This window comes from Heterodontus francisci, chromosome 18 (genome assembly GCF_036365525.1).
Source record: "Heterodontus francisci isolate sHetFra1 chromosome 18, sHetFra1.hap1, whole genome shotgun sequence".
In the NCBI taxonomy this organism is placed as follows: domain Eukaryota; kingdom Metazoa; phylum Chordata; class Chondrichthyes; order Heterodontiformes; family Heterodontidae; genus Heterodontus; species Heterodontus francisci.
This window is the reverse complement of record NC_090388.1, coordinates 8,306,184-8,318,771: the sequence shown is the minus strand read 5'-3', so window position 1 is coordinate 8,318,771 and position 12,588 is coordinate 8,306,184. Positions and strand designations below refer to the sequence as shown.

General features: G+C 42.4%; 1 protein-coding gene across 1 annotated transcript in view; it reads right to left on the bottom strand.

The window, feature by feature from the left end:
* The window catches only part of LOC137379420 (CD9 antigen-like), a 38,547-nt gene extending 26,802 nt beyond the window's left edge, over positions 1–11,745 (bottom strand). Inside the window, exons 1-2 of the mRNA XM_068050201.1 lie at positions 11,564–11,745; positions 2,812–2,914 (exon numbers count right to left, since the gene is read on the bottom strand). Coding sequence (XP_067906302.1) covers positions 2,812–2,914; positions 11,564–11,626 — 166 coding nt within the window. The 5' untranslated portion in view covers positions 11,627–11,745. The remainder of the gene's footprint in view (positions 1–2,811; positions 2,915–11,563) is intronic.
* Between the last annotated feature and the right edge of the window lie 843 nt (positions 11,746–12,588).

Here is a 12,588-nt window from a genome sequence, read left to right as displayed (position 1 = left end):
AAAGATATGGTTCCCACGAATTGACTGCATGGTATAGCACAAAATCAATCAGTGTTTGCCATGTCACGCAACTACAATGTGAAAGCTTCATGATCCTTTCAAGATGTCCAAACTACCTCCAAGACCATGGATTGAAGTTGGCGTTGACTTCATAGATTTACCCACAGGTGAACATCTACTTTTTGTCACTGACGACTGCAGCAGGTTCCCAATCGTGGAATGAGTTATGTCAACTTCAATGAAAGCCGTCATCCCAAAGTTTGACCTGATCTTCACCTTGTTTGTAATCCCTCAAACAGTAAGTGACAATGGGCCCCCATTCAACAGCGATGAGTTCAGTAAATTTGCAAACTACCTCGGGTTCACTCATAGGAAAATCACACCCCTTTGGCCAAGAGCTAATGGTAAAGTTAAAACATTTATGCATACCTTGAAATAAGTGATAAATGTACACTGTAGCTGAGAACAAATCATGGAAGCAAGAGTTATATCATTTGCTGTGTAATTACAGAGTGACTCCTCACTCGACTTTCAGAAAAACTCCAGCTACACTCATCTTTGCACATCCTATGCACAGTCTTCCTGAGCTACCCTGTGGAGCTAATGATCAACATGTAGGTGAACACGATCGAAAACTGAAGGATCGAATGAAAGTACATGCAGAGCGAAACATGAAACTTTGAGCTATGCTGCTTAAGCCAGAAGATAAAGTACTTGTGAAACGTAATGGTCATGTTGGAAAACAAACAACCCCTTAAGACATCCAACCATTTGTTATGACCAACACAAAAGGATCAATGATCACTGCTAAGCACGGTTCACAAATCATCACAGGAAATGTAACATCCTTCAAAGCACTGGAAACACCACTTGTAAGCATCGAATCCGATTTCGACATCGAAATCTCAGATGAAAAATGAATCAAATGAGATTACACCTGATGTCAGACGATATCCTACTCGCGACAGAAAACACCCACCATACTTAATTGACTGTGTTACGAAGTGAACTATTTAAGTTTAAGTTTGTTGTTTGCACTTTTAGAAACAAACCGATGAAACGTACTATGTCTCTCATTTACTAAGAAGGGAAGGGGTGTAGTGTTTTGAAAATTGCATTGTGCATTTTGTACACTTGAGGCCACTATACACATCCATGCTAGCAGAGGAACAGAAAAGTGAAAGTAAAAGAAATAAAGAAGAATCCATTTTTGTTCAACAGCAAGGTGTCTCTGTTTCTGTCTCATGTCTCTTACTAAACTCAGCTAAACCTCACTCCAGTCCCGGGAACATCACAAGCTTCGCTCTCATTTTAAGATTCTGCCCCCTTGTTCCGGACTCCTCTCCCCCTCCGTCCCCCTCCCCACCAGAGGAAATAATTTCTCTCTGTCTATCCTATCAAATCCTTTAATCATCTTAAACACTTCAATTAGATCAACTCTTAATATTCTAAACTCAAAGGAATACAAGCCTGTTCTATGCAACCTGACCTCATAATCTTTGCCCTTTAACCCTGGTGTCATTCTGGTGAATGTTTGCACCTTTTTGGGGTGTAATGCCCAGAACTGAACACAATACTCCAGATGCAGTCTAACTGAAGCTTTATAATCTGTAACTTAACTTGCACCTCTTTGCACTGCAGCCCCCTTGAGATCCCATTAGCCTTTTAAATATGTTTTTGTAATTGTCCACTAGTGTTTAGTGATTTCTGTACATGAACACCTAAATTGGTCTGCTTTTCCACAGTTCCTAGCTTTTTACCATCTATTATTTAGAAAATACTTTGTTCTCTCTTTCTTCGGTCCAAAGTGATGACCTCACACTTTCCCACATTTGAACTTCCTCTGCCACAGTTTTAAATATAGAAGGATATCAAGTTAGTTATTATAGAAAACTAAATGGATTAGTTCCACCCGACTGTTACATAAGTAAATAAATCAATAGCGTGTGTAGTTCCATAAATTACAAAAAAAGTCTTGTATCTGAAACTCTGCTGCCTGTGTTCTAACTGTACCAAGTCTGTTCACCCATCAACCCCTGTGCTCGCTGACCTACATTAATTCCCAGTCCAGCAACATCTCAACTTTAAATTCCTCATTGTTTTCAAATCCCTCCATGGCCTCGCCTCTCCCTATTTCTGTAATCTCCTCCAGCTCCACAACCCTGTGAGATCTCTGCACTCCTCCAATTACGGCCTCTTGAACAGCCCCAATTTGCATCACATTTGATCCCGAAATGAACTTCTGACCACATATCCACGGTATCACTAAGACTGCCTATTTCCACCTCCATAACGCACCCCCATCTCTACCCCACCTCAGTTCATCTGTTGCTGAAACCCTCATCCATGCCTTTCCTGCCTCTAGATTTGACTATTCCAGTGCTCTCCTGGCCCACCTCCCATTTTCCATTCCATATAAACTTAAAGTCATCCAAAATTCTGCTCCTCATGTCCTAAATCGCACCAAGTCCTGTTCACACATCACCCAAGACCAAGAGCAGGTTACCAGGGTTGGAAGGGGAAAAGCCATGGAGAGGTTTGAAGAAAAAGATAAGAATTTTAAAATTGCAATATTGCCAGAGATGGAGCCAATGTAGATCAATGAGCACAGTCGGTGATGTGTGAACGGGACTTGGTGCGAGTTGGGATTCGGGCAGCAGAGTTTTGTGTTATAGCAGTGGGGGGACCTGGAGAGAGCGGGTGGGTGGGGGGGAGGAAGAAATAAATTTTGGGAGAAACAAAGGTTTTAAGCAGCCAGAGTTCAGAATTTAATTACAGCTGACTACATAGGAAGTCTCTTCAATAACTCACCAATAAGGAATTTCTCCCCATGTTCAGCAACTTCATAAAGGTTCTTTGTTCTCTCATCAAAACGAAACCAAAATGCCAGTAGCAAAATGATGAGGCCCAGCAACTGGAAAGCAACAAATAAAAGGATGATTCTTGAGGCCACAACATTGTCAACATTGAACGTTTTATGGGAAATAGTGGCAGATGTTAATATAGTTATACTTATTAAACCATAGTTAATGATGGGACAAGCTATTCTGGTTGGTCAATTATCTTCTCCTTCACCACCTCTGCATCAATACTGCGGCATTTCCTATTTAACACCATTTGTGGGAGAACCTTCATTACAAGGTGTAAGCTTAAAACCAGCTGCTCAGGGAAAGAAGGAAGAAATTGTATTTCCACAGTATCTTTCCTGGCCTCAGAATGTTCCAAAATGCTTTACAGCCAATGAAATAACTTAAAAGTAGTTACTGTAATGTAGGAAAAGCGGCTGTCAATTTGCGCGCAGCAAGTTCACACAAACAGCAATGTGATCATGAACAGTTCATCTGCTTTGTTAATGATGTTGATTGAGGGATAAATATTGACCAGGACACCAGGATGAATTCCACGGCTGTTCTTCAAAATAGCATTGCGGGAACTCAGCTTAATGTCTCATCCAAAAGACAGCACCTCTGATAATGCTGCACTGAGTGTGTCGGTCTGGATTTTATACCCAAGTCTCTGGGCTGGGATTTGAGCCCACAACCTTCCAACTCAGGTGAAAGTGCTACCCACTGAGCCACAGCCAGTAAACGCTAATCTTGTTGGTAACGCCCACAACCTGAGAGCAAAACATTTTTAGTTCCTGCACTCAGCCAAGTTGCCTGCTAAAAGCAGATAAAATAATTGTCCCTCTGTTGATATGCTCAGGTCATTTATAAATAAGTCTGCTGATTGGCTGAAAACATTGACCTTGAAGCCAGTTTTTGACCAATCAGAGGTGCACAATAAGTGATGTGAATGGTGCGTTGGTCAAGGCAATGGGAAACAGGTAAGTTTAAACAAAGTAATTAAAAAATAATAGAAAGTACAGGGCAGAATGGAGAATCGTGAAAACACAAAGGGAGAGGAATAGAAAGGAAGGAAAGAGACACAGAAGAAAACTAATTTATAGCTCTTTGGGCATGAATATCCACCTCAATCCTTCTGATCATCTACCAGAAATTCAGAGGAAAATTCATGGACATCTCAGTAAAACAGTGTGGCCTAGTACATGCTGTATGTATAGGGTTTCCATAATTTTTCCCAAAGTTATGGAAGACCATCAGGGGAATATTATAGAACTTTGTCCCCTTCGTTTCTATGTTGCATTTTGATACTCATCGTTAATACAATAACACAGTAATAAAGCAACTGCTAACATCTTGGTGTATTGATCCTTTCTACATGGAGAGCAACTAGGAACTGAAGGGGCAGAGTGATTTAGGAATCCAAGAACAGAAATTACCAAAAGCTAGTGGACAGGTACAAAAAAGTAATTAAAAAGGCTAATGGTCCAAATGAACACTGTATCATGCAGACCGCCCACCTGCCAGGAATGAGGCATATTAATTTTGTCATATTGATTTGAAACTGTTGCTGGAGCGAGGAAATGACTGGTTAAACAGATCAGCCATGGCTGGAAAAAAACATTTGCATACTACCAGATAATGCTTAGAGGGACAAAGGGGCTATTCCCTACTCCAATTTAACCCACAATGGACTTTGTGCACCAGGTATTGTGTGTAAGAAGAGACATTCCAGGGTCGGCTAAGACCAGAGAATCCACAAACAGATGTGGTCAGCCCAGCTAGTCACATGACTAATCTGCGTGGTGACCTGGGTTTTTCTGAATTGTACAAAGAGTTTGAACTGAGAAACTGCAGTTTGCTCCTGGAGTAAGAAGACCTCTCCTGTGCACTCCATCTCTTTCTCACCAACCTCTGGACCCACTGAAGAGACGTGAACGTCTAAGAGAGAAAAGTCTCCTACACTGAACAAGGTTTAAGAAGGATACTGGGCTCCAACGAAAAGCAAGACCTTCCTACAATCAAGGACTCTACAGTGAGCTCAAACAGTAACCAAAACCATCTGCAGATATTGCCTCAAACTTTTCCACTGTATTTCTTCTGCTCTTTTTTGTCTCTATCTGCATGTGTGTATCGTGTATGCAAGCTAGCATGGGTGTGTCGCGTATCTGTAGGCGTTAACCAAATTAGAGTTTAAGTTTAATAAAGTTCAACCTTTTTTCTTTAAACCTAAGAACACCTGTTTGGCTAAGTTTCTTTGCCTTATAATTGGAAGTTTGTGAACAAGGATTCACTAAGGGAGAGCTAAAAAGATAGTGGACTGGATTTTACCTTAGGCGAACAGGAATTCACCACTGACATAAAAGCTGCTTCCGCCTAGTCCAGGGATACGTCCCATATATTATGGGTCCCTGGGCTTTAATTGTCCCGAGGCAGGACCTCCACCCGCTTGAGGGAGGAAGTCCCACCTCAGTGAGCTGCCGGTCAATCAGTGGGCCGGCAGCTCTTAGTCAAAGCAGCGCCACTGGGAGCGGTGGCCACTGCTGGGACTGCAGCCCAGCCGACATCATGGAGCCAGGACCTCAGGTAAGTTGGGCATGCCTCACCAGGCAGATTGGTCCTTCCCTGGTGAGGCTAGAGTGGTCGTTTGGGGGGAGGGAGGTGTCTTGGGTCCCGGGGTTGGGTTGGGAGGCAGGGGCGGCCCTCAATTGGGCACCCTGACTGCCATAAGTGGCCACTTAAGGGCCTTGATTGGCCTCGGGCGGGCCATTTCCCCCCCACCCCACCCGACCACAGTAAAATTGACCAGAGGTGGGAGCGGGGCGGGTAGGCCTCCCAGAGCCCTCCGCTCAATTTTACACCGCCCCCCCCACCAACCGACCCACTGGGGCGGTGTAAAACTCAGCCCGGTGTTTAAAATTAAACCCTGTTGCGGTAAGACCAGGTAAAGTCTGAGAGAGAACCCTAGACCCCTTTCTCACCGGGCTATAACAACTGAAATGTGGTGTATCACTGGAACCCTCAAGTCTACCCAGCGAGCCTGGCTGTCCATGCTGTTGCACACCACTCACTCATTCATTCACTGCGATGTCACAAACTTCTGGGAAGTCCAGCGAATCGAGGAAAATGAACATCTCCCCATCCACCAGGGCCTCAGTAACTTCCCTGAAAACCACTTGCATCCACATCAGCCCTTTTGGACCCACGAACGTAACCTTTGATATTGCAACTTCAATCCCGCTGAAGCTTCAAAAACCAAATGGAGTTCTCAAGAAGTCACACAAAAAAAAGTTGTCAAAGATCTGACACAGAAGACACCTAGCTTCTCTCTTCTGTGAAGTTCCTGGGCAACATAGTTAAAGTTAAAGCCCATGGAATAAAAGGGACAGTGGCAGCATGGATATGAAGTTGGGTGAGTGACAGGAAACGGACAGACAAGGTGAACAGTTATTTTTCAGACTCCAGGAATGCATATAGTGGGGTTCCCCAGGGATCTTATTAGGACCATTACTTTTCTTGATCTATATTAATGACCTAGACTGGGGTGTACAGGACACAATTTCAAAATGTGTGGATGATACAAAACTTGGAACTGTGAGGAAGATAGTGATAGACTGCAACACCAAGTTGCAGACTGGTGTAATAGGCAGACACGTGGCAGATGAAATTTAATGCAGAGATGTGTAAAGTGATACAGTTTGGTAGGAAGTACGAGGAGAGGCAATATAAATTAAAGGGTACAATTCTAAAGGGGTTGCAGGAGCTAAGGGACCAAAGTGTTGTGCTGTGTTATTTAACTCTTAATTAAGTGATAACTGCAGACTTTATATTTAGATTCAACACAAACACTATTTATTGTCTCACTGATCTACATTGCATGATCTCAGGTCGTGGTCTTTTCCTCACTGGTCTGTGTATGCTCTTTGCAAGCCATGTGCTGAGTATATCTATCAAAATGGTGTCTCCGCCTTGTACATGTCTAATGTTGTCATCAGTTGCATCAGTGGCCTGGTCTCTTAAAGGTGAAGTTGCCACCACACTATATTACATTACCCACTTCTTTTAAATTTAAAGTTGCCCCTTTTCTTTAAAAAACTAACAATTACTCTCTAGCTGCTTAATCATGCAAAATTATATTGAACACAACTCAGTTGGACTGAAGTTTGAAAACTGGGAGGGGAGAAGTTTCAGGCACATCACCCTCAATATCAGACTTTTTTTCCACCTGTCTCCCTTCATCATCAATGCATGACATAATCTTTAAATCAGACAGGTAATTAGGTCAAAATGGATCGTGTAGTATCGATTAATTTGGCTGTGTTGCTTCTTGAGGTATCGCAGGCGTGAAGTCATTGAAGTCGTCTTTGTCACTTCCTTCTGGAATTGTTTTAGCATTGACTCTTTTGAAGAAGGTTACATCTCTCTTCACAATGTAGTTTCCTCTTTTTGCTATGATCATGTTTCCTTTTCTCTGAACTACCATGAATACACTTGGGTCAAATGGCGAAATAATTTTTGATTTTAATTTTTTCTCTTGCCGAACCAGGACTTTGTCTCCCTCTTTTGTCTCGCTATCTTTTGTGTGCATCCAGTTGGTCTGCATGTGTCTTTATCTTCTGTTTTTGACTATTGTCTCTATCCTTCAATGAGTGTGTGTAGGGTTGAGTCAGTGTGAATTGTGGCAGTTCACACTTTATCTGCCTTCAGTTTACAGCGAAGCTTGGTGATATATTTGTGGTCAAATGAGGGGTTTTCCTTTAAAAATTTAAAGAGTTGTCGTTTCCAGCTCTTTCCTTCAGCAATTAAAACTTTCTACGTTTCCATTCGCTCTCAGCCATAAGGGTACAATTCTTCAATGGGTGAATCCTAAATGGTTAGCAAGTTCGGCGAATTCATGACTGTTAAATGGTGGGCCACATTGTCTGTTCTTACTGTATCTAGTATCCCTTGTCTCGTGAAGACAGCATCAAATTTGGGTAGAGTTGCTCTTGCAGATGTCGATGTCACTATTTCTACCTCTGGATACCTGCTGTAGTCATCTATTGTGACTAAAATGTATTCAACAGAGGGACAAGGTCCTAAAACATCAGCTGACACTTCCTTCCAGGGCGTCATAGAAACATAGAAAATAGAAGCAGGAGTAGGCTATTTGGCCCTTCGGGGCCGTTCAAAAAAGATCATGGCTGATCATCTAATTCAGTACCCTGTTCCTACTTTCTCCCCATATCCCTTGATCCCTTTGGCATTAAGAAATATATCTATCTCCTTCTTGAATATATTTAATGACTTGACCTCCACTGCCTTCTGTGGTGGAGAATTCCACAGATTCACTCTTGGGCAAGGGTGTCATCCTAGGTGGTTCAGGCTTCTCTGTACCTTCATTCATGGCTGCTTGGCATGGTATGCATTCTCTTACTACTTTACCATTTTGTCAATTCCAGGAAACCATATTTTCTCTCACAGAAGGCTTTCGACATTATGATCCCTTGAAGCGTTGCATATGTGATCTCAATTGCTTTTCTCCTTAAAGATGTACGGAGGACAAGTCTGTTGCCTCTGAGTATGAGTCTGTCATGCATTGTAAACTCATCCTTGCATGATTGGTATACTTTCACATCAGGGCGTTTCCAAACATCATGGCCTTAGGCGCAGCATGACCACATATGTAATTTAGATAGTCAATGTCTAGGCTACTGAAGATTGTTGACCCATTCACGTCTTCAATTATCTCATCTAGTATTGGCATTGGGTGCCTTTCTTGTTTTATCGCTTTGTTAGCCTGTTTCATGTCCATGCAAATTCATACTTGTCCTGTAGATTTAGAGCAGGATTGTCCAACGTTTTTGTGTGGGGGGCACATTACAATTTTTGTCTTACATAGGGGGGCCGGTGAGACAATTTCAGAAAGATAAAGGTATTAAAAATGTATCTTACTATTAATCAAAACAACAACAAATGTGCATTTTTGTGAAGAAGCTTTAAATGAGAAGATTAGTTTATTGACAATTTCTCGTCACTATGATTTAGTGAGATACCTGGCATTGTTTTGCTTGCACAAGTAGTCATGTTTGCCCGTACACTTGTATTCAAGACACGGAGTACTCAGGATAGATGTCCATCTGTAAGGAGTGATCTTGATCAGTCTCTCTCCCTCTCTCTGTCTATCCATCTCTCTCTCTGTTCCCCCCTTTCTGTGTTCACTTCTCTCTGTGTTGCTTCCTCCATGTGATATTCCTCCTGTGGTCTTCCTTACTCTCTGTAGCCCCCCCTCTCTGTCCCCCCACCCCCCCCCCTCTCTCTCTCCCCTCTCTCTCTGTTCCTCCCCCACCCCCCTTTCTCTGTTGCTCTTTCTCTCTCTCTGACAGTTGCAGATAGCAGGAAAGCTGAGCAGAGCAGCTGACAGGTGCATGAGAGTGGGAACGGTTGTTTCTGAACTTCGGACCGATTCGGGGTTTTCCGCCAGGCCCAATTTTTTTAAAATTTTATTTTATTTGCCTCTTTCCCTTCTAAGACTTTGGCTTGTCTTTCACAAGCTTCCAGGATTCTGCCAATATCTAGTAACCTTTGCATGTTTAACGATTCGCCCTCTCTCAGAGCTTGCCTTCTTAGTCTTGGTGATTGGCAGGTCATAATGATCTGAGAGATAATTTCTTTGTCCACGTCTGTGAAGTTGCAATTCTGGCTCAGACTTCTGAGTTTCATTACACAGTAGTCAATGATCTTGCATTTATCTTGTTTTGCTTGCCTGAAGACATTGATTTTGTAGTGAGGATATGCTTTTTGGTTGAAAATATCTTGTTAGAGCATTCTTCGCTTTGTCATAATCATCGTCGGTTCCAGTGTCAGTGAGTGTATCGAAGATATTGTCAACGTTTGGTCCAGCATTGCGTAGGAGTAGTGCTCTATTTCTTTGGGGTGTTTTGCTATCAAGTGCCACTGTTAGGTGTTTGAATCGTGCTAGCCATTTACTACACTGTGTCCCTGGGTTGCTGCCTGTCTCTGTAAAGGCTGGAAAGACTTTCAGTTGTTGCAGACACATGGTGAGTGATTTAGCATAAATCTGGAACAAAACATTTTTTTTTCTGTATTCCAGTCCATGTTTTCTCTCTGATACAGTCCTGGTTTTCTCTTCACTTTCTCTCCCTGTGTTTTCTGTCCTTGCATCCTTCTATGCCTTTCTTTTCTATTTTCTACACGTCACCAGAAATGTGTGGTGTTGTACTGTGTTCTTTAAGTCTTCATTAAAGGATAAGATAAAGGCTTTATATTTGGATTCAACACAAACACTATTTATTGTCTTACGTATATATATTGCATGATCTCAAGTAAAGGTCTTTTCCTCGCTGGTCAGTATGTGCTCTTTGCCATCCACATGCTGAATGTGTCTCTCCAAATAGTGTCTCCTCTTTATATATATACCTGATGATGTCATCATCAATGGCCTGGTCTCTTAAAGGTGAAGTTACTTAAAGGTGAAGTCACCACTACATTACATTACAGGGACCTGGGGGGTGTATGTGCACAAATCATTAAAGGTGGCAGGGTAGGTTGAGAGAATCATTAATGTGGCAGTTAGGATTCTGGGCCTTATAAATAGAAGAATAAAGTGCAAAAGCAGGGAAGTTATGATAAACCTTCATAAAACACTGGTTCGGCCTGAATTAGAGTATTGTGTCCATCTCTGGGCACCGCACTTTAGGAAGGCTGAGAATGGTTCCAGGGATAGATTGGAGAAGCTGGGGCTGTTCACCTTAGAGAAGGGAAGGTTGAGAGGAGATTTGTTCGAGGTGTTCAAAATCATGAGGGGTCTGGACAAAGAAGATCGGGAGGATCTGTTCCCATTGGCAGAAAGGCTGAGAATCAGAGGGCACAGATTTAAGATGATTGGTGGAAGAACCAGAGGCGACATGAGGAAAAACTTTTTTTTATGCAGCGAGTGGTTGGGATCTGGAATGCACTGCCTGAGAGCGTGGTGGAGGCAGATTCAATCGTGGCTTTCAAAAGGGAATTGGATAATTGTCTGAAGAGAAAAAGTTTTCAGGGGAAAAGGCAGGGTCGTAGGATTAGATGAATTGTTGTTGCAGAGAGCCAGCATGGACACAACGAGCCGAATGGCTCCCTTATGTGCTGTAACCGTGCTATTGTTCCGTAAACCCTAAACTGCATCTGCACAAACTATAGCAGATCTGGTTATCTGATGCACAAATGGAGAATTAAAAACTCTAGTGTGCAACTGTGATCACCCAGAACAGATCATGGAAATTGTAACAACTCAGTTCCCGATTCACAAATACGAAGGAGGCATCACAGTGATACTCTCTGTTACCCTTGACACAATTGGTGGCTTAACCACCAAATGTAAAATAATAGTTGTTGCTCTATATCTGCATCAGCCATAACAAGGAGAGATCTTATTGGGTATTGTTTTCATCCCCATTTTAAGACACAAAAAAATTGCTTTTACGAAACATACTTGTTCATGATCAAGATACATACTTGTTTGGAAACTTGATAAAAAGAAATAGACATTGGTATATAATTAACCATACAATAAACAAAAGCAACAAAAAAAAAATCCCCAACACTTAAAATACAGCCCAGGATCAACAATGACCTAATTGTAGCCAATATTCAAATTAGAAATTGTTAAAATTTGTATCATTAAAAAGCAATTTAACTGGCAAGCAGATAGAACAATGAATAAACAAAGTCCAACTTACTGAAAATAGCAGATTGAGTATGATGAGACAGTATTTGATGCATCTTGCCTGAACCTTCACCATTCTGACAATCTTTTTCGCAAAAAGTTTCACCCTGCACTGTTTTGATGCAGAACGTAATCAGTCCAAAGAGACTGGCACACTGCTATTTCACGAAAGTTCAGCAGAACAGACAACTTCCTGTTGGCCCTGTGACTCATAGCAAAATGCAATATATCCCCAGTGAATGTTAGATACAAGCCCTAAATATCAGAATGATTTCAGAGTGGGAGTCAGCTCTCAAAATGGAAAGCTAACATCGTAAATGCTTTACAAGATTAGTTCCTAATTGGTAGATTATTAATATAGTTTTACTGTGTGTATGGAGTTTTCAGACTGACGTAGTACCTTTGTATTTTCAGTCAGCTGCATCCAATTTCGTAGGATGCACTAGAAATCATCGACACCCAGCTCTCACTGCTGGCTCCAAGTGCCACACCCCGGTACACCGTCTCAGCTGACGGGCGAAACATAGCGAGGGGAGAAATGATGAACATGACACCACCTGGGCAGATGTCTTTCTTGATAAAGGTAACAGCCAGGGCGGAAGTGGCTCAAGTGACCATCATTTATTTTTACTTAGTTTTTTAAAATTTATTTAGAGATACAGCACTGAAACAGGCCCTTCGGCCCACCGAGTCTGTGCCGACCAACAACCATCCATTTTATACTAATGCTACATTAACCCCATATTCCCTACCACATCCCCACCATTCTCCTACCACCTACCTACACTAGGGGAAATTTACAATGGCCAATTTACCTAATAACCTGCAAGTCTTTGGCTGTGGGAGGAAACCAGAGCACCCGGCGGAAACCCACACGGTCACAGGGAGAACTTGCAAAATCCGCACAGGCAGTACCCAGAACCGAACCCAGGTCACTGGAGCTGTGAGGCTGCAGTGCTAACCACTGCGCCACTGTGCTGCCCTGTTCTGCACCAAAGATGTACCACGCCATATTGCATGGGCTACGATTGTTGGTAT